Genomic DNA, 23486 nt, shown 5'->3' with positions numbered 1-23486 from the left:
AAAACACACACACTCTCTCTTCTCTGTTTTAAAGTTCTTAAAACTGTTGGTTATTTTAACGGTTGGTTATTTTACTACATGTTGTCTTTTAAGTAACCCTAACAATCCGCACTGCTCTTCCTTTCCACTGACCCCAATACCCCGCTTCTCAAATAATGTATTTTACCATGATATGCCAGTTTGATTGCTGGGAAATTTGAAGCTCGCCCGCCCAATTTTACAGACCAAGCCAGGCCCCTGTGTGAAGGTACCCAAACTGTCTTGCAGGTCATAGCCACTGAGTGGTAAGTTAGACCATACCTGGCAGAGAAGACCAGGATTAATAGACCAATGTGGTCTGTGCATTTTGCTTTGTTTTATGTTGAAGATCCAGAAGGAGTAGGTACTAACCTTCGATAGAGTAAACTCCACACCACAACTGAGCTATCTTTCTGCAACAAAAAATTTAAAACATGGCTCTTCCAACAAACAATATGATGATCAATGTTTATGCAGGCTTTCGGCTATTAGTGCCAGGACACTCTGTGGAGTATGCATGCACTCTATAAAGCTTTCATCATGATCTTTATCAATACGTTCTATTGGACTTTATAACAGGGAAGTTTGTTTGGATGGAGGGAAAAAGCACGGGATAGGGCTAATCCGCCCATTGCAGCTACGCTCTTTCAAAGATGGAGTGGAGTGTATCTTGCCACTCAGCTGCAAGGATAATCTTCAGTCGATTACTGCACCTCTTGACTGAAGCACCGAGGCGGCGAGGGAAACACCAGAGGAAACTCACCCTCCACCCTGTCACTAGATGTTGCAGGCACTAGTAGTCTCCAGCAGGCACTAAATTTGTTATCAATTCCGTTGACCAAATTAAAAGGTTGCCATGCCTGCTCAACTTTTTCATTTGACATGCTCACCTCCTGGGGCATAAAGTGTGCGTCAGCTATATTTAAGGGCAACATTAAGTCATTTTTCAGCCACATTGTTGTTAAAAAATTAGGCAGAATGACAAATGTCCCCCCCCCCCCATAATATTTATTATATTCACTATTAAGGAACGGCTGCAGGACTTTTCTGCCAAACCAGGTGCAGCATGCTTACTTTTCGCTGTAAAAGTAATTATATAAACGCTCATTATGTGCACAACTAATGGGGGTTTATTATAAGAAGGTCCAAAGAGGGACATTGGGGAGAGTTGTGACAGGCTCGGACAATGCTGTGTGCCTATATCTCATCACAATGTTTACATGAAGTAAAGAACTGGGCCTGGTTTGTACTCTGACTGGGATTATGGCTGCTGCTTGTGGTTACAAGAGTATTTAACACAGTAGCATCAACTGCGTATGTCCCAGCCATAACAAACAGATACAATTGGCCTGATCTATAAAAGAAAAAAAAGAGAGAAAATGGTACAGGCAAATACTTTATTTTAGTCATTCATGACAAGCTAATCTGCATTGCGATTCGTATGAGACTGCAGACCAGTATATAGGATAACATGATTGTTCAAGCCCAGTATGGTTTTCAAATGCTATAGAGGATTATGGACCAGGCCATGACCTGAATCTAACAGTGTGGTAAAGGCATAATGTCAAGCTATGTTTTTTTTTTTTTTTTTTTTTTTTTTTTTTTTTTTTCACCAGCATCAGTGTCAGGACCAACTTTAGCCAAGCTAGTAGAGGGTTATTTTGGTCTTGTCTGGCTGAGATGAGCATAGATCAATGGCTGTTGCTGTGATTATACCCCTGTGTAGTAGATGATAGACTGGAAAATAGTGGTGCCAGCAGCAACAATTTAGAAAAAACTATCTCTGCACACAGTACCTACTCAAGGCATTGGAGTAACATAGCATCACCCTCGTTAATTTTCTTGCATAGGATGATGAGGCAAAAGGAGTTGACACACTTTCTTATAATGTTCCTATGATAAAGCACAAGCCTGACCGCATTATTTTTACATATTCTGTCATGGAATGCACATACTTGAAATGAGGCTAAGTTCTTGATATTGAACATTTAAGGATGAGCATATAGTGTGTACTATTTGACTAGCTTGCCAGATATTAAATAACCAATCTAGGTAATATTTGGAGAGGACATGAGATGGATAGACCCTCACATTAAAGGTTATATTTGACAATGTTTGATCTTGGGAATTCTAATTCTTCTCTTGGTCGATTAAAGATTTAGTGATGCAGAACATAGAGAATTACATTGAATGAATTGCTTACTTTATGTTGTCCGGTGAATATTTTAACTTTTTGTTGTGTTCACACACCAATGGGTGTAGTTGGAACATTGGTGTGAGTGTTTGACCACTGCATGCTCCTGATAAGTGTTCCACTGGTGACAGTTGGAGCGCATCCAACTGCGGGTACAGCGGTGGCTTCTATGGTTACTGCAATGAGTTATCAATAAACTCAGCCTGTACTTACCGCATCTTGCTGATGTTGTCTGTGGACTACAACATTGTTTTGGTGACGAGTTGAAGCCACCAAATGGAGCCCACGCTGTTGATCCTGCTCAAACATCAGTTGCCACTTGTCCAGATGAGAGGTGCGCCAATTGTTCAGTGTGTCCGTGGTATTTCTCCTGCTTTCACGGCTGTATTAAAAAGGAGAGAAAAGACGTTGTTGGAAGCCAGAAGAGTGCTTTGCTGCATGCGCAAAATTAAAACTGAAAGCCGAAAGTCTGGCCCTGTCATATTCGGGTGGGAAGCGTGTGTGCAGTGCCGGCTACCATTTTAGGAGTGTGCATACAGCAGTAACACACAATTGATGAGCCGTCAGCTCATCCAGCATGAGGTGCTAAGTGTACAATCAGTGCTGTAATGCATTCACTCGTGACCATACAGCCGCCATTTTGAGGGTATAATGAAGCACCACACACTTATTTATATTGATTACAGTGCACATCACCAAAGATGTGCACACCATTTCAAAAGTTTAAAAGTGAGCCTTCAAAATTTGGTGCATGTCTAAGCGGTGATTCGCACACCTTTGGCAACTAAAACATTGTTGTCCACAGTTTCGAAGACTTGCTTATAGAGTGGACAAAAAATGTATTATGCTTAACTTGGGTGCATCCAACTGAGGCAGTTCGTCACTTATAATATTATTGTTATTATTATTATTATTTATAGTGCACATTGACGGTGATGTGCACACCATTTTCAAAGCTTTAAACGTCAGTCTCCATATTTTGGTGCAGGTCCAAGTGGTGATACGCACACCTTTGGCAACTAAAACAGTATTGTGTACAGTTTTGAAGACCCACTTATTGACTGGCAAGGTACATTTGTTGCTTATCTTTGTTGCATACAACAGTGATGCACACACCTTTCATCCAATGTTAACTGATTCATAACACTATCATTGTGAACTATACATGCACACCTGGCTCCAACAGTTAAAATGTATCTGGTTTGGAGTAGTTCTACATTTTCTACAGACTCTTCAACATTTTACTATCTAGAGTTTCTTGCTCATTGTCAGGTCTGTCATGCAGGCTGTGAATCCCCCACTTCCATTTTTAGAATCACCTGGTACAGCTAGCATTCCATGGAAACAATAGTTTGATGGATTCTAAATGTATCTCAATGCCATAAGGGCACTACGATATAGACCAGAGCGAAAAGAAATACCTTTTGCTACATTCTTTGGGCTTTGAAGGTAGAGAAGTTTATAAACACTTACCCGATCATGTGCTAGCCGAGGGGGGAGAGGTATACGACTATCAAGTGGTAGTAAAAAATTGGTTACCAGATTTGATGTGCATCCCAGTTTGGTTGTTCCACGTCACATATTTTTCAAACGTTCGCAAACGCAATATAAAGACGTTGCCGCTTACATTAATGCCTAAGAAAACTATGTTCTTTTTGTGAATTCAGAGTTCCAAGACCAATTGGTAAGAGATCAGTTCATTGGCCACTGTTCTGAAAGCATATACAACAAAAACATTTGACTATGGGCGATCCATTGTTTGAGGAAGTCATAAAAGTAGCAAAAAACAAGGAACTAGCACAGATATCGCTTAAAGAATGCAATGCGACTACATCTTAAGAGAATGTTAAAGTAGTGAATTAAGGTCAAATGAATCACAAAGATTCTAAAACCATAAAGAAAAGTTTTTTTAGGCTCATTAACATATATTTTAGGTGTGGCAACCCACCACTCAGCACTGAGGGCAGGGGTTGACCTGCCAAGAATGTATCCTGTAGAAAGTGTGATAAAGCTAGACACTTTGCCAAAGTTTGTTCGGGCGCACAGACAAAAGTACCGATAGTCAGCAGCATGGTTGATGAAAGCAAATAAGCTATGGATCAACACAGTCAAAACATTCCAAGACATGATTGTAGTAGTCACGGAAGAGAAAATAGTCAGTGGGGATCCGTGTGAATGTGATGATCCCTATGTCGATATTCAAGTGGGTGGCAAAACTTTACACCTGTTGGTTGACTCAGGAGTGCGTATAACAATGATTAAAATAGAATTGTTTTTCAAAACCTGGGGAAATAGAATGTTGTTCCTTCCAGATAGAGCTCTTGTCTCGTACCAGGGCGGATTGAGTAGAAGGTTTTTCTTGAAGACGTTTTAGAATTTAAAGGGTGCAAGTTCCAAGGCAAAATCTATTAGGCATTTAGAGGATTGAACATATTAGGATGGTTCCATCAAGGTTTTTTTGGGATGGTTTTTAGGCTGGGGGCTAAGGAACAAGTATTAGTCATCAAGGAGTCACCAGCATTGTTTCCGTTTGAGGGTGAATTTCCCAGTGTCTCTTCTACAAGTTTGGGAAATATTGTGGGTTTTAAACGCAGAATAAAAATTACGCAAGGTGCCATTCCAGTCGAACACAAGATTAGGTCAATTCCATTTAGTCTCATGGAGGATCTCAAATGTGAACTGGATAAGCTAAAAGACAATGGAGTAATTGAACCCGTTGAATCCAGCCTATGGCTCTCCCCTTTGGTTGCTGCCTGCAAACGCAATGGTGATATACGTTTGTGCGTGGATTTGAGGAGCCTTAACAAAGACATTTTGATAGACTCCCATCCCCTACCCAATATTGGTAATCTTCGAGGTGCTGAGTGGTTCTCCGAAATTGATTTTGCCTCTGCATATCACCAGGTTGTGTTGGAGGATGCATCCTGCCATTACCCAGCATTCAACTCGCCTTTTGGTACCTTCCAATTTTGCAGAATGCCGTTTGGCCTGGCATCTGCAGCTTCGGTGTTCCGCTTTATAGTGCACCAACTGTTGGAAAAAGTTAAGGGAGTCTTAGCATTTCAAGATGATATTGTGTTTTTTGCTAAGCACTTGAACGATCATAACAAGATTCAGATCTGTACTCCACAAATTTTAGACAAACGTGGTGGTAGTAAGAAAAAAAGAGAGGTGCGAGTTCTGGAAAAGAGACATTGTATTTTTGAAACATTGTATCTTGAATAAGGGCATTTCCCCTAGATCAGGTTTAGTTAATGTGGTGGTAGAATGTCCCAACCCCAAAGACCAGAAGGAGCTATGATCGTTTATTAGAATGTGTGAATTCTATGCCATGTTTATTCCAGGTTATGCCACTAACATGAAAGTCTTTTCGAATATGATTAAAAATAAGGTTCCATTAATTTGGGATAGTGAATGCCAAGAAATGTTTGAGTGGCTTAAACTGGAAATGACTAATACAAGATCATTGAGTGCATATGACCCTGGTATACCTTGCATCATTACAGTAGCAGGCCTTTAAATAGGGATTGTGTGCAGTCCTAACCCCGTGTACTGGAGAAGGTGAACTGTCATTAGCTATGCTTCAAGAGTGCTGTGTGAACCAGAGTTAAATTACTCTAACATGCCAGAAACTCTTCTTCAATTACAATGTGCGGGTGAGAGATTAAGGAGTTGTGTGGGGCACAAAATACTTTATACAGACTGATCACAAACCTCTGGTGTACAAATTGAGTGGGGACAAGGTTAAGTACACCCTCCTCGTATTGCTCGTTTTCCAACCAAATTGCTTCACATGGCTTTGAAGTGAAGTGCATTCTGGGTAAGGAAAATGTCTCAGCAGATTTTTTTGTCAAAGTTTCCTTTCAGTGATCAAGATCTTAGAGATCCTGAAGATGATAAAGAGGATTGCTTCATAGCACTAGTGGATGTTGATGAGAGCAAAGCTTGTACTGAGATTGATTGGAAAACTGCTGGGGAGAATGATGCTGTATTGGAAAAAGTAAAAAAGCTTATTGCAAATGGATGGCCAAAAGGATTTGTGTTGAGAAATACAACCTTTTTCCCAGGGCCCTGAAGACCTTTTTGTTGAAAACGGGGTGGTGATGAGAAGTGATAAATGTGTGCCTCCAGACGTCACCCTGTGTTAATTAACAATGCACATGAAGGCCATCTTGGGTCTACCTATGAAAAAAAAGAAGTGTTGGAGCCCATTGCTGGTGGTCTCTATGGACAGAGTTGTGTACATGGTGGTGAAAGAGTGTGTAGCAGAGCTGAGAAGAGGTTCAAGGTGATGACTCCGGCTCTACAACCAATGCCTCTACCGGAGAGACCATGGAGGAAAGTGGGCATTGATATGGTACGACCCTTTCATTGCCTTGCATAGAATTTATACTACACTTTTGTGATGATGGACTACCATAGCAAATGGCGAGAAGTCTGTTTCTTCATAAAACCCACGGCTGGCAATGCAGTACTTTTTTTTAGAGATATTTTCATGAGGGAGGGTTTACCTGAGGCCATCATTTCTGATAATTGAGCTCAATTTGTAAATCATGAAATACAGTAGTTTCTGGAAGAATCTGGGGTGAAGCATGTGTGGAGCTCACTTTACCATCCACAAACCAGTGGTTTGATTGAAAGAATGAATAGGGTTGTGATTGAATTAAGTGGGCAAAGAACAACAGTTGTGATGTTGAAGAAGCCATGAAATGTGTTGTGGTTTTATTGCACAACACCACATTCACTTACTTAAGTGTCCACTCATGAAAAGCGTGTACCATGGAAACGCAGAGAATTACCTGCAATAGTTGATATATGTATTTTATGCGATAATTCATGCATGTATACTCAAAGGAACATAATGTGAGGAGGAAGGATAATTTTGTGTTTTGATGTAGATCGCATTTGTACATTTTTTGTTCTACTTTTCTTATTTATATTGATATGTCTTCTGTTAAACTTTACGAGGGTTGAGTTTACTATCTATTCTTTGTTTTTATGTCGTTATTTGGGGTATGTACTACAGAATGTTTGTTTTGGGGAAAAAAAGATTATATGCTGTGTTCACACACCAACAGGTCTATTTGGAATGTTGGTGTGAGTGTTTGACCACTGCGTACTCCAGATGAGCTTCCACTGGTGATAGTTGGAGTGCATCTGGCTAAGGGTACAGCAGTGGCTTCTCTGGTTACTGCAATGAGTTATCAATAAACTCATTGTGTACTTACGGCATCTTAGTTTTGTCGTCTGTGGACCACAACACATATCTTTAAAAAAAAAGTTGACATGAACGGAAGGGAACTGCATTATTGAAGAATCGTTCTATTGCTGCAATTTGAAATATAATGTAAAATCTGAAGTAAACATAAATGCTCATGTAGTCATCTCTACAAATCCCCTCTGATCCATAAACCATTGTTTGTAGGTGGGCAAATATCTAACATCATGAATAAGGAAGCCACATTAAACGTATTGACTTGAATCGTTCATTAGTCCTGGATTCCTGGAAGCTCCTTTCTTTAGCAAGGGACTTTGTCGTGCACGATTCCATACTCTGTCTTGTGAAGAGTTGACGGGATTCTGCCAAATCTCTCAAATAGTGAGCTGTACAGTGTTGTCATGGCTTTCTTGCCAGTGTCCATGAAATATGGAGCATTAAGTTGAGTAAAACGTAACAGGGTTGATTCACAATGGTATGTAAGAGTGTGTAAAGTAGCACTCCTATAGTACACATTTTACCTACTCTTACATGCTTTTGTGGATTGGCCCCAAACATCCGAAATGGGATTAAAACAGGAATAGCAATACAAAATTAGCTAAAAATGAAAGGCCCAGGCCTGTGTTGCACTTTTACTGATGTCCAACTTTTCCCCTGGCTTTTGTGAACAGGGCTGATAATGAGGAAGTATCCCCCACTGTTGTTCTGCCAGCCTTAACTAATTTAAACACAGGCCAAGTCCCAGTATAAAAGGTTGTTCCTTTAAATCTTGTGCTGATCTGACAGAGCGCCGTTAGCCATGCTCCACAGTGAAGTACTTCGATCCCTGATTAACATTCATGTTCACTTTTCAATCCCTTTCAGAGTTCTTTGAAGAGGAGAGGCAGCCGAGAGATTCACAAGGAGAAGAAAGCATCAAGCCAGGTACAGCAGAAGTTGTTTTGTATCTAGCCTTGGTTTCAAACATTAAAATGACGTATGCATTTCTGGTGGCTGTTAGTGAAATCCAGTGTTTGTATATTTGGCGAAAGCCATATACCGAGACCAAATACTGTGTGGTGCAAACAACTAAGATGCTTAAGGTAGTGTAAAAAAAAAATGGAAACATGGTTTAAATAAATTTTTAAACGTGCATGAACGAAAGCTTAATTTAATATGCAATGATAGAAAAGTTGAGATGCAGAGTGTAATGTTAGGTAGGGAAAGCTATAACGTTTTTGCTGTACATGTTAAAAGGGGGTTTTGTCAAATGCATTATAGTAGTCTAAAATCTATAAATGTGTTTTTTTGTGTGACAGGTGTTTTTATGCCTTGCGCTATATCTTTAAATTTTTTGTGCAACTTTCTTTCCCTAAAGATCGGATGGTACTAGAGAGTATAAAGTGTTTGTTTTGTGTTGATAATTGTTAAAAATGCTTAAATGTATTTGAAACAGTGTTATCCTGTGGCAAAAAAATGATAAAAACATCTTATTAAAAAATGTGATGAAACAAAGGTACATTGTAGATTTAAACAGTGTGTTGTGTATATCATCGTGTCCATATCATGCAATCTAGCATCGCAAATGGGCAGAAAGCCCCCCCCCGCAGCTATGTGTCACAATATCAAGTGGCAAAATAGCCGCCTGCAATCATACTGAGTGCAGGATATCGGAGATCACTCTGTCTTCAAGGTAAGTACATATAGTAAGAATAGATTTACGATTCCTAGTTCCACATCCACTTACCTTTAAAGATATACGTATAATTAATGTATGCAAATGTTTAGATAAGAATTAAAGATCTGTATTTAGCTATGCATTTTTACCTATTGTTAGTCAGTGTTCTGCAGTACGTGACACAGTTGTAGAGCACCTTTGGAATTACCAGGAATGGTCAACACCCTCTAGGATGTGTGGTTTCCTTTGTCTGTAGAACAGATTTAGAAAAACTCTAAGCTATCAGCATAGGATAAATATTGTGGCATCATTACACTTGGAATCACAGCGACCTGTTTCACAGCAACTACGTTTTTGCCTCCCATCAAAAAAAAAAAAATGCAGCATCTCGAGCAGTTTCAATCAGTCTCTGACATACGATGCATTTTCCCCTGTAATTTTGCATGGACGGTTTGGCTGCTTTCAGCAAGTGAAAACACACAGCTCTGCGGAAAAAACGAGATTGAGTGCTCTTACTGGTCCCATCAGAATTACGAGTCCCCTCGCAACGAGGGCCTTACTACTGGTAACAGCATTATTATTATTGTTTTTTATGTTAGCACACCTGCAAGCAATGCCTAATTCCAACATGCACATATCTCAAAGATTACTCAATGAAAGTGATACAAGAAAAGAACTGTTAAGGTGTGAAATCGTCCAAGGCAGAAGCTTTCGTGTTTTTTGCGCACCCACTTTATTTGCCATGTTCTATATTGCATAGTCTGTTTCTGCAATAAAGTTAAAGACTCATTACTGACAAGGGTTCAACGTACACATTAGCTGATTAAAGAACATAGAAGCATAGTTCAATTAACCATCATTTTGTAATACATTAGGTGGAAAGTCACAAATGCTACATAATTCATAGTTCCATTTAGTATGTGCTAATTAAAAAATTTTGTTCTTTTAAATGGGTCAAACTTTAACCATAGTAACCTGGTGAATCTTGCTATTTACATGTACTAGGTCAAATACAAATTGGCACAATTGACTGAGTGTCCCTATCCTGTAGCAAAAAGATAACATTTATTCGCAGTTGTGCAAGGTTGTGGATGACCCATTTAAAAGAAAGACTACAGGGAGGCATTGAAGAACCCCTCTGCGGATGCTATGCCTGGAGCAGAATGATGAAAAACAATATTGTAACAGTAACTTAGTGTAACCTGAGCACTTCAACAGAGCTTGCATCTCATAAGTGAACAACCTGACAAGTTTAGTAGATTCAGAATATAGTTTCATCTGACATTAAAAAAAAAAATATTCGGAGAGGAACAGGTGACTTTCTGAGGGCATTATTCAAAAGATGTTCTGATGTACCTTTCTTCTAATGCACCAGTTAAATGTGTACACCTGCTGAAGAAAGTGATATTTTCATGTTGGGAAATCGAGGTTTTCTTCTAGGTACTCAAAATCCATCTAATACATGGATCTTGTTTTGCACTTAATATCACAGTTCTGCTTTAAGAGTGCAGCATGTATCACATTTTACTAGCAACCTGGAAAGAATGGTAATTGATGTTGGCCTTGCAATGCTCCGAGCGGGTAACTATCCGGTCATGGCAGATGTCAGCAGAGAGCATTAACTTGTTGATCCATCTTACCAACTCTAAAGAAGATGGTACAGAATCAAATTCCTAGAGAGAAGAATGGTCTGCTTTTAGAAATACATATCTTAGGAAAATGTCTCCAGGTAAATTTGATTCTTTAACCTGATAGGCCTGGAAGCCATTTTCACTGAATAACTAACCAGATTGCTAGGGTAAATATCAATCCCTGTCCATTGGTTATGATTGCTTCCTTAACAATAATGTTTTGACTGACTCCTAATAAGCGGCTAACGAAGTTTGAAAATATGTTGTGTTGGTAGGTTATTCACAGTTTCACCAGGAGCAAAACTCAAATCATGTTGTGTCTTATTTCCAGCCCTAGTATGTCCACGAAGCCTGAGATACCAGTTCTTTGTGCTAAATTCAAAAGGAGTCAATTAATCAAAACGTAATCAAAAGTTTCTCATCTTGCATTAATTCTCTTTTATTTTCGGATTTCCAAAACAAGAAAAATCTAAATTCTCCTAATTTCTACTTAATTTGAAGAACATTATTTTTTATCAATTGTAAGCCGCATTTACCATTTGTTCCTCATTACATTTAATTATTACATTTTTGTATTCCATATTTGCATCAACGACTCCTCAAAGCACTTAGGAGCTACAAATTAAATCTAAAAACATACCATAAAGGAAAACCGATGTAAAGACAGACGTTTCAAAAAGGTTTGTAAACCTCAATAGCAGTTTTCACTAGCAATTTATAAGCAAGAACCATGGAACAGGCACGTCTTTCAAATGTAAATAGATAAATTATTGTTCAAGGTCAGTTTAATAAGCTGTTAACATACGGACACTAACAAGTACACTCATCAAAATCTCCTTCGATAAATAGCAAGCCTTATCTTCTGGTGAAGCAGCCTATAAAATGACTGACAAGAGCGTCAGTAATGAATACATCTTAACCAAAAGGGGCAACATTTTATCAGGTTTGGCTGATGCATTTCTTTTCATCAAAGTTTTCATAACTCCATTTCTACTTAGCTCTGCCAGCCTCAACTGTGAATCTACCTGATACCTTCCAGTTTTTTTTTGAAGATCTATTTATTTCAGGTTTTCTAAAAAAAAAAGACATATACAGCAATAACAAACTAACTCCAACATTGCAGCTTTGCTCTGTATATTTTGTTTTGCACAATATCCGTGGGATCCCAGCCATATGGCACCCTAGGGGAGGAAGAAGGTGTATAATCTGTCACCTTCCAGTTTTTCAATAGCCTTACCTTATCAATCACAATGCTTTGCAAGAAGGGGATAAGACCAGGAGATCGAGAGAAAGTGCATGATGGGATGATGCGGGGGGGAGATTGGGGAGGGAGTTAGAAGCTAGAGAGATGGGAAGATTGGGAGGGGACGGATAAAGGAAGATTTCAAAAGATTACAGACAAGGCACATGATGGTGAAGTTTGGAGATAAGCTATGAGATCATTTTGAGTAAAAACATCTCTCAAAGCTTTTTTATGAACTATTTCAGGAATTCCATGGTAGCAAACTACTAAATACAATACATCTTTCTTTTCACAACGATGTGTAGATAGCACAACCACAAGACTGACTAAACAAAACATACAATGGAAACTGTTGAAATGAGCTCAATTTTCTTTCATTGCTCGACATAAACCAAAGTAACTCAGGGTAAAAAATTAAAGTTGAAGTGGGGAAAGCAGAAAAGCAGCATTTGGAAGGACATAATCTAAGGATGTTATGTAAGCGCTAAGGGTACCTCTTAACAAGTAATTGTAGAGTAATATCCAAGAACAATAAAAACATCTTAGAGATCAGAAAAGATATCCCATTACAACAATGTTTCTGCAGACTATTTTCTTCTTCCTCAAATGAGAATATTTCTAGCAGCTAATTTATTCAAGTACTCCAGACATGTTCCAATAGCAGGTCTAGAGGTTGACTAGTGATGAAGTTTAAGAACATGTTATGCCTCTTATGGTCATGCCTTTTACTTAATACTCATAACGTCTGCATCCTTTGAAGGATCTCTTACAATAGGAATTGTGATATCTGCTGCAAACTCTTTATTTTACCTGCTATATGAGACTGTTCCATTTGGGATCAGAGAGATAGTAATTCTTATTATAGGTTTTCAGTTGTCTGTACATCCATCCGAATCTTGCATTCTTAATGAATGCTTTTTATATCCTTCATATAGAGATTTGCCTACACTTGATTCATTGTGAGAAGAACAGGCTTATTGACTAAGTATGTCAAGTGGGAGTTATTCACTACTTAAAAAACAAATTAATGTTTTAATCCCATGATTGCTTATTTATGTGTCTATTAGAGATCATGATTTTGGTCCCATCAAACTCAATTTTATGTTGTAAATATGGGCTCCAGTCATACAGAATGGAGCCTTCTTTAAAACACTGAGAAGTAGGACGTTCTTTCTCACTTTGGTGAAGAAAGCCACACCCTCCTCTGACCAATTGGCTTTAGTACGTAGTACCGATTCTTTTTTTTTTTTTTTTCTTTCTTTATTACTTTCATTTTCAGTTGTGTCAAATCTTTACCACAACTGCTGCACACTCTTCTGATTTAACTTTGAAGAAGACTTGAATGCCATTCCATGTCATGTTCACCTTCTCCACCACTGGAGAACAAATCCAGCAAGGATTATTATCCCGAGTCCCAGATTTCTACATATTGACCAGCATCCAGCACAACTGAAAGACCATCACCTGATGACAAGACTCAGATATTCTGGTAAAAGTTTAAGTATGCCAGCTATCCCATGCAATGGTTTCTTTGTTTCCTCCCATTTCCATTTATCTTTTAGCTTACCAATGGGGTTTACCTCCGGTTCATGAAACACACTGTAAAGACAAATGACAGATAGAAATTAATGTTCTCCTCTATATAATAATTATTCTAGCCTGAATCTAAATTGTAATGATTTTCTGACTATCGCCCCTAATTTCTCTAAAATAGGGATTTTCCTAAGGAAGGCAGATTTTGTCTGAGTGACACATTTTACTGCGCTCATCACAAAGTCCTACTAGTACTTAAGTTAGAAGTTTCAATGAGAACCAACCTACAGTTTTTAGAGTAGATTTAAAATCGGTGTAAATTTTCTTAAATTTGACTAAGCTCTGTTTCCCTTGTGAAGCAAAGAGAGATCGCTCTCATATAAGCATTTTGTGCTCCATAAGGGGGCTGTATACTTTCCTAGCTGCTTCTGTTAAGATTAAGGTACTCTTTTCACCTCCTTTATCAAATTCTTTCTCTCTCTCAAAATTTGAAATTTTAAGTCTCCACCTACTTGACCACTTATCCTTATTCTTTATTTCAGTAGAGGCTGGAGCATGATCTGAAAGAACAATAATCTCTGTATAATCTGAATCAAAGGGAAGTGCTCTCTCACTGTACATGCAAAGTCATCTCTGTTGTGCTCTTTGTGGCAGTAAACAAAGATGTAAACCTCCTTCTGATCACAACCTTTTAAGTGGGAAGTAACTTGGATCACTGTCCATGTGGCAGTATTTTCATCTATCTTGTTTTAAAGTCTTTTGTGTTGTACTGGAAGTGGTAGGAGGTTATTAGAAATTAGGGTTAAAATTTAAGATGTTCACACAAAAGATAGCAATTTTACAAATGTTAGGCGTCTACATTGCTCTGCAAACTGCTTTAAATGTCAAAGGCTGTGCACCGAAAACCATAGATTGCTTATGCCTAACCCTAAACATGCAGTTTCCTTTGGAACAAAACCTGTTCTTTTCAGTTACAGCTACAGTGCAAACAAACCTTATTTTCAATCCCTGCCTCCATGGAAAGTATTTTACTTTGTGGGGTAACCACCTCATGTTACATCACTTAAAAGTATGAAGATGTTAGGGGATATTTCACTCCAGACTTGATCACTTAGTCCTGCGTTTTTGTCATTATGTTTATGTGCCCAAATCGAGTGTACAAACTGACTGGGAATGCTGGTGATTATTCTTAAAGTTCTGCCTTTGAGAATGTTCACCTTCGTCCAGTGCCAACACCCTTGGCCCTCAGCTTCCTCCTTCTAACCCTAACCTACCTCTATGAAAAATCTGCCACAGTTGTAAATTTTATGATAAGTTTTATATAAGTTGCATCAACGTTCTCAAATCTTGACTCAGGAGCAGGCATTTATATTTCACTTAGGTGCACAAAAGTGTCAGTGTTAGAGTTAGGTGCACAAACATTTGCATGAATCGTGCTTGTTTTGCTTGTTTCAGCATCAAGCTCTGTGTTGTTTTTTTTTTTTAACTAGTACCACTTTGTTCGTTACTAGTACAAGACCATGCCAGAAAGACAGACTTCAAGGTGCGTCAAAATATAGATAAATAATAAAATGGTAGGCATCAGTTAAAACAGTAACACATAACAAAAACACGTTTTGCAGTATTACATAAAAATAATAATGTCTAAGATACATTTGGAAAATCCAGGCAATTGTAAAACCATCAGTCATAACTTGACTGACACGTGACTTCCTGTGGCAAGGACAAAAGACTCATCAGTTCAAATCTTCAATATTAGCTTTATTGTATTATAGGGCTGATGTCCTTCCCCATCTGATCCTTACTTCAGTTCTGTTCATTTCTCACACTATACATTCCACACTCACACCTAAATTTCCATCATCCCACCTATAACATCCATACTACACACACCCATCTCACCCCAAGCCGTATACCCCACATTTAATTTGTCACATACTCAATAATCCATACCAACAGCACCCATCTCACTGCAGGCCAAATACCACACATTTCCCTCTTCACCCTCTTCACATATGTAACGGATATTATAACCAAACAACCACATAAAATACAAATATACAATATTTCCTGCAATAGACTACCAGGACCCAAAGAGCAGAACAAACCCCAACACAACTAACTAATTAAAGCAACACCAACTAACCTAGCATGTAATCTTGGTACTGGGTTGGCAGCCTATGAAATTCCTCTATAACACCATCACCCACACTCTGCTCCCACAGCTACCTCAACATCTGCTGCCTGACTGCTTTTCTCTTGACTTACTCCACTGAACATCTCAGTGTTCAAGCTTAATTCAATTTCTTTATCAGCATTCCAGAACACAAATTATCTCAACTCTCGTGTTCATGTCTTATGTCAAAAACCTTTCTTCTTCACAAGGACACTCTACCTAAGTTCCATACCCTACCATCTTGGACTCCCACAGCAGTCCTCATAACCTCAGTAACATTATGTGGTTATCACCTTATTGATGTTCCTTGGGTACCAATCCTGGGTTCCTGATCCAGACCAGGATTCCTGATCATGACCCAGCTCCCAAATTCTAGTCCAACACCCCCCTTTTTCACCACAGGTTTATACCACCTGACTCCTCAATTTTAACTGGAACTTCTTTACCCTCCCCTTCAGTTCTGTTAATAGCAGACTTCTGCCACCTGCTCAGTCACCAAGCTGCCTATCTTGCTGATAGTTTCTGTCCCCTCAACAATTTAAAAGGTATTTTACACGTCATGGCACTGGGAGTGACCAGGTAAGATAGAAGCATTGCTTGCAAAGTTTTATTCCAAAATAACTTTGACTTGATTGCAACTAAAGCCACTCCTTCACTATCTGGCTACGCCTTGCTAATTGTCCATTCTTTTCTGGGTGATATAAAGTTAATTGCCTGTATTGGTGCATTTACCACAATCTTCCAAAACCTCTACATACGTTTGGAAAAGTCTGCCAATGCATTCCACTTAGTCGATGCTTCTCTAGGTTCATCCGGAAATGGAGGAAGATTTTGAAATTCTTCTAACTGTTCAATTAGACCAATGAATTATCACATATACAATAAATTATTCTCTGTGAAAATACCTAGATCTTTTTTCAGTACCATTAAGAAACCATTAAACTCCCAAATTCACAATCTGTCCATCATCGAAAGATGCAGACTACAAATGACTCCGGATACTTCCTACAAGATACTGTTGATTTTTTTTTTTTTTTTTTCTTCCATGATTACGGTGTGAATATTATGAAGGATGCAAGCACGGGATACTGCAAAGGAGCTTACACACAGTCAATTGTACTTCTCCTAAAATAATTATCTCATCCTTGCTTTTTCATCAATGTGTAGATATAAATTTTTCCTCCGCTACAAAGAATTGGCCCTGTTTCTCGCTCCTATGCATCCTTGTTGATGCCATTGTTTGACTTTATTTCAATTGCAAATAATAGTGCCTGTTACTTGTTCCTTGATGGCCTCAACGATGATGCAGTGATTTCATACACTTGGCTACTTCATTTTAATTGAATTGGGCACGCTTGACAACAGTGTCTTCGCCTGTGGTCACTTCTTTAATGATAGTTGAGGCATAATGGAATAATGGTTTTGTTTTATTGAATGTTTTTTTTACCAAAGCCTAGAGAGACTGCCTCATTGATACCCCCAAATCCAGGGGCATTTGAGTACTATCTCCTTATAAACTGTAACCCTCACTGTAGAGTTTTTTGTTTGTTTTTTTACATAAAATAGAAACTTAGGATTGGACAAACAAGATCTTGAGGTCTCTCCATAGAGTGTTGGAAAATATTTTATTGACTTCTATAGTCATTTTTTTCATTCCTCCTTAATTAGCAACACATGAAAAATTAGGCAATGCACAGTTAGGAGGACAGTCTGTTTTTAGAAACTCAAGCCCAAAAATCGAATTGCGAACCTTAGGTTTTCTTGTAACAACCCTGCAAGCACGCGTGGTCCTTAGTAAGTAAACTTACAATGGAACGGCTATAGGCAGATGAACCTTTTGGATCACATGAAGTATGAAGTATCCTAGCTATGTAGTAATCGATGATTACATTGATAATTGATGATCAATCAACAACCACTACGAGAAGCACGAGACAAAATATCAACATTACATGAATAACCACAACTCAATTATATGTTTTAACAATTTGTATTTCCCTATTAGTTACAATGCTTGGTCTTCTGGTTAGACCAAACTTTATTCAATCAACTCAAAATTAATTCATTAATGACCACCAGTAACATAATCTAAGCAGAACTTGAGAAAACATATGCTTGAATGCTTCAGAATAAGCCAACAAAGATTAATATACCAGCATTAATGGCAGAGTTCAGCAACTAGTCCGTCAATCGTTTGTCACTGTCTGAGTCCCCCAAGAATCCTTTACCTAACCCAAATTAGCATTGAGCATGTGGGACTTCATGCAAAAACAATTTAGAAAACGTGAATTTGGAAAACATCCAGCTAAGAGAAAAACTATAAAACAGCGCAGTTGGTACCTAGAAAGAAAGGCATAAAAGTAAATCAGTCACATTGTCATAGCTACCTATCCACGAAATGGATCAGCAACAAAGTCAGTCTTCGTCCTCAGGTCATCAATCGATCAGCAACGCATCAGACTCTCAAGAGCAGGAGCCCAGTGACAGAATCTCGAACTGCGTCTCTTGACGCCATCAGCAATCACCCCTCACATCTCCTGCATCTGAAGTTTTAACCCCATGTCATGACTTTTTATTAGTATTTCAGTCCATCCCCCTAATTTCTAATTGGTCAATCAGTCCTCCATAGGTGGCGTTACCCAATGCTTTTTATTCTACGTATCGGAGTTCTAGTATTTTGTCTTTCTCAGTTCATGGATTGGTCCACTGTACGATGTCCTCATCATCCGGCTCTCCAGGTATCGAAAATGTTGCATGTTCCTCTTCAGTCAGTGCCTATATTGTTCAAGTCCTGGGAAATTACATTCAGCCTACTCCACACATAATTGTATCAAATTTACTTCATCTCTTGTCCGTTGGTACATTGCAGAAAATTCTGGCTAAGCACACAGTTAATGGTCGGTTGATAGGCACTAGCAACTTCTACAGCGTGCGTTTATTAATTCTGCTTCTGCATGAGGCCTGGCAAGTAGGCCACAACTTCGGCTAAGTTAGCTTCTATGATATAATGCAAAACATAGGTTATACATCTCGTTATGGCATATTACTACATCATTCTTACACATTTTCATTATTTCACACATTTTTAGTTCTTTTAGTACAAGTTCATATATGTGGCTGACATACCCCGTGGGCACATTTTCAAAAACATGCACATTAGTTCTCTCTACGATTAATTTCTCTATGAATTTTTATAAATCATAACATATACACATTTATTAATAATTTCTAATTAGAATATCTGTGTCAACAATCCTTTAAAACTCTAGATATGTTAGTGACTTGGCTTGCTAAGTGATATTGCCAGATCCTCTTTTTCGAAGTTGCGTTTTGTGTAACATACTTGTGCTGCAAGGGCTTGTCCGCATGACCCTCCTCCGGATTTTGACATCTGAACATTATCAGTGAACTTTCAGAATGAGGAGGAAAGTTCATTGCAGTTGATGGTCAAGGTAAAGCCCCTTAGACTCCAGTTGAGAATTATGTGCTGACATGACCTCTTAGAGGTGTAAGCAGCAGATACAGTAATTGCCTAATGATTCTTATTCTGGCGATCACCCTGATTTGGGAGTGATAATGAAATACTTCATCCAGTTCACTTTGTTGACCAAGGTGACAGGTTTTGGGAAACCTCCTAAAACAAAAGACCACCGGTTCGAAAATCAAAGGTGTTGATGCCGCCGATCAGAACCTTCATTTTCTTGCTGTTCACCTTCAGAAAGTTGTTTTGTTTCTCCTGATGTATCACAGTAAGGTTGGGATGCAGCATTCCTGGGGTTGATGGTTACTTTTTTATTATGCCAGATGTCATCAGCACAAGAAAGAAGTGTAACTCATAAAGGAAGGAAAAACAAAGATTACAAATAAAAGAGCTGAACCTAAGGAGAATTTCTGAAGCAAGGCATGGGGCATGTTGAAAAGCACAGAAAGGCATGCTCTGCATAATTGTGATAGGGCCAGCAACCGAGTACATCCGTAGGACCCACCTGTTGGAGGTGGTCAAATAGAATAGCATGATCAAGGTGCCATGCACTGTGTGCCAATTACTGGCAATGCACTGTTATCAACATTTCTAGAATCAAGTTGCAAGAACCGTTTATTAACCAAATGTCTCACTTAATCTCTCAGGACAACCAGTGAATGCTGTATAACTTGCCCTGGTTTAAAAACCCTTCAAAGATATTGCTGGCCAGAATGAAGCTTTGACTTTTAACATCTCCACTTTTGGGGTATCTTTTGAAGGTATGGCCAGTTGAAGGCAGAGCAGTTGAGGTCCCTTGTTCTGGTAGTCCTATTAAGGATTCCAGTGCCTTGTTTAGTCAACACTGCCTAGTGGTATGTATCATGAAATACTCCTATTTACTCCACAAGATCAAATGGCACATGGGGGCTTTAATTTAACACCTTTCATTTTGTTTTTCAATTGTGTGCAGAGAACATTTAAGAGGTAAGAACATGTCTTTATTTGTTTTATGTTGCAATAACCCATCAGTGTCAAGTACTCTGTCACGCCAATGCACAGAACAGGGTCTTGGACCTATGTTTTAGAATTATTTTCTCTTGTAAGTTCAGTACCACTCACCAGACACTACTGGATTTCTGAAATAAGCATACATTTGGCTAAGGGATGAGATTGCTGGATTTCCCTAGATGTACTCCAATGTTGTCGTGAATCTCTAGGGTGGGATTTTAGAACTTTCAAGGAAAGTGGTGTCCTAGAGGTTTTCAGAAGGTGGCCTCATTTTGTTATATTTGTTTTTTCTATTTAGCAGGAGGACAGTGCTGACTTGAAGTGCCAACTTCAGTTTGCCAAAGAGGAAGCAGTGCTGATGCGCAAGAAGATGGCAAAACTGGGAAGGGAGAAAGATGAACTTGAACAAGAACTCGAGAAATACAAGTCGATTTATGGTGATGTGGACAGCCCACTTCCTACTGGAGAATCAGGTGGACCACCAAGCACTCGAGAAGCAGAGTTGAAACTTCGGCTAAAACTGGTAGAAGAGGAAGCTAATATTTTGGGCCGGAAAATAGTAGAGTTGGAAGTAGAAAACCGAGGCATTAAAGCAGAGATGGAGGACATGAGGTGCCAGTATGAAAAGGAGTTTTTGAACCGGGATCACATTTCAAGCATTCCTACCTCACCATTTGGTGACTCCGCAGAATCTGCCACTGAGCTGCGCCGTCACTTGCAGTTTGTTGAAGAGGAGGCAGAGTTGTTGAGGAGATCAATTTCGGAAATTGAGGATCACAACAAACAGTTAACGACTGAACTAAATAAATTCAAGTTCAGCCCTAGTCACGAACTGACCTGGATTGATGAAAGTCCATCTAAATCTGGTGGCTTGCTTCAAGAAGAACTGAAATCAGCTAGAATGCAGATAAATGACTTAAGTGGGAAAGTCATGAAGCTTCAGTATGAGAACCGCGTACTACTGTCCAATGTTCAGCGTTACGATCTCGCTTCTCACTTAGGGCAGCGCAATGTGAGTCCTAGAGATAGCGATGCAGAGAGTGATACAGGGAAGAAGGAGAGTGACAACGACGAATTTCGTCCTCCACATCCAAAGAGAGAAGGACCCATTGGTGGGGAGAGTGATTCAGAAGAGGTATACGAGAAGACATCAGGTTTTGGGAGTGGGAAACCTTCAGAAATTAGTGATATGGTTTCCTCAGAGTTGATAAGGTCAAGGGAAGATTCAGATTCTCTCCTAAGTATCAAGCGTGAGGCAGAGAGGTTGGAAAGGACTGTTGGCCATCTGATTAGTGACACAGATAGTTTGATTTATGATGCTAGGCTGCACATGAGCAGCAGCTTTTCAGAGCAGTCATTGAAAAGCGAGGAAGAGAGGCATGACGGTCTTAATGAACCTGAGCTTCTGGACACCATCAATTGCAGGATGAAGTCTTTTAGGAAGGAACTGCAGACCTTCCTGGAGAAGGTCGACCACATTGGTGAAGGTCTGAAGGAGCGCCTGGATGACCTTTCCCCAATGCCCAATCTTACTGAATCCTCCAGCTTCCTATCTACAATGTCCCGGGACTCTCCCATAGGTAATCTTGGAAAGGAAGCAATCACTGACTTCCAGGTGAGCAGGATATTCTGGTATGTTTTTTGCTTCTTTTTCTTTGCTCCCTGTTCGCATTGATGTGCAAAGTTTGTTTTTTGTTTTTTTTCCGCTGCTGCTTAATTTCGGTTTTAGCTTATTTTTTTGTGATCAGGCTCACTGTAAACAGCACGCACATATTTTAATACAAAACTGTGTCCGATGAGGTGTATGGTAATACTGCTGAACGTTGGCATGTCCATGGATGATTGGAGCAGACGCCGACAGTAACATTTGAAGCTGCTCTCCTATGTGTGGGAGAAACTGATATTCCACTGCCTCCTTGTGCATATATTGTCTGTGCCATATTCCCACACGAATAATTACAATGAAGTGCTCTGATAAAATCAACACTTCACCAACGTAACATAATCTATTAGAATGCATGTAGTTCTACAATAATACATAGTACATGCCTGCACGTAGAAACAATCTCTATACTTTCATGTTGCTTTAATGTCTCTAACTGCACCACTTACAAGAATGTTTTAAAAACTATATATTTCGTTCTGGATCGATATAAAGGCATTAGAGAGTGAAATTCCTATGGTATCTCTTTAAAGGCCTACTGGCTGTCAGTTGACTTATGCAATCAAGTAGAGAGCATGCAGCATTGTGCCCTACGAGGATTGATGACTGACTACGTTTAAATGGTGGAAAGGCGCATGTCTAAACCATGAATCGGCACTGGATATGGCTTTGCTGCACGGCCTATTTTAGCCCTGTAAAATGGCAACCCCCAAAAAAACAGCCTTATGCCCTTGAACCTACACGGCTTGTTTGCTTGCTGTTGCTTTGACTCATGCATCCCTCATTGCATGCGCACCTCATAACTAGTGTTTGCGTTCTTTTTCTCCTCTCTTTCTCTTTTGCTTTTCAGATGTTTCGGCCCATCATTTTGCTCATTATTATTTTGGTTTTGTTTTCTTCACTCTCTTATGCCACTGTATTTAAGTTGTTTTTTCTGTTCATGCTTTTCTTTGTCTTGTAGTTTTTTCAGTCGTCTACCTTACCCATTTTTGTTTTTCTTTATTCCCTCCTGTCTGTCCTTTGTTTTTGTTTATATACCTCCCCATGCACTTAACAGTCCAAACTGAGGGATCAAATGGAGTGGCAGCTTATCCAGGATCCGGGGGAGGAGCATGATTCTCGTCACTCTCGGTCCACCACTGCATCCCACCGCTGCTCTGATGGAGACAAACTCTGCATGCCGGGAGACGAGGACTGTTTCATTCTAGAGGTCAGCATTGCAAAGTCAGTTGTTCTAATGCCCTCCTTGCGGCTCACTCACCACTCGAGAAAGGCTTTAGAATTTTTGCAGTTGATCGTTTTGAGGACATACCTTGCTAGTTCTTTCTTCCTGCCCACAAGAACGCATAGTGTGTGAGTGTGTGTCTGTGTGTGAGTGTGTGTGTGTGGTGTATTAAACAACCTTTGTGAAAGGGGGGAATAAAAGACAGGAGTATTTAAGAATCCCGGAGAAAGAGCACCCTTCATGTAAAAAAAAAACCTCCTGCTTTGTCTTAAAATGACTAGTATAATTTTGATGTGTTTTTTTATGCCTAGTTCTTTAAGTTATCACATGGGGCCCACCTCGCAAAAGTAATTTAATTTATTTAGGTAGGCAAATACCTTAAATTTCAAGCAAAAGGTCCTATCCTAGGTTCACAGAATCGAGAGTAGTGTTAGTTTGCTATTTTATGTATTTTATC

At 39.2% G+C, this 23486-nt stretch overlaps 1 protein-coding gene across 5 annotated transcripts in view; it reads left to right on the top strand.

The window, feature by feature from the left end:
• Nucleotides 1–23486, top strand: part of MTCL1 (microtubule crosslinking factor 1) — a 459063-nt gene that overhangs the window by 278576 nt on the left and 157001 nt on the right. For 3 of the 5 annotated variants that reach the window (XM_069216685.1, XM_069216667.1, XM_069216693.1), the window contains exons 4-6: nt 8295–8354; nt 20440–21756; nt 22862–23014. In XM_069216685.1, the coding sequence (XP_069072786.1) occupies nt 8295–8354; nt 20440–21756; nt 22862–23014 (1530 nt within the window). The remainder of the gene's footprint in view (nt 1–8294; nt 8355–20439; nt 21757–22861; nt 23015–23486) is intronic. The other 2 variants (XM_069216701.1, XM_069216678.1) reach the window with 1 other exon arrangement.

This window comes from Pleurodeles waltl, chromosome 2_1, assembly GCF_031143425.1.
Source record: "Pleurodeles waltl isolate 20211129_DDA chromosome 2_1, aPleWal1.hap1.20221129, whole genome shotgun sequence".
Classification (NCBI taxonomy): domain Eukaryota; kingdom Metazoa; phylum Chordata; class Amphibia; order Caudata; family Salamandridae; genus Pleurodeles; species Pleurodeles waltl.
The sequence above is the reverse complement of the archived record's forward strand: the minus strand, read 5'-3'. Positions and strand labels throughout refer to the sequence as shown.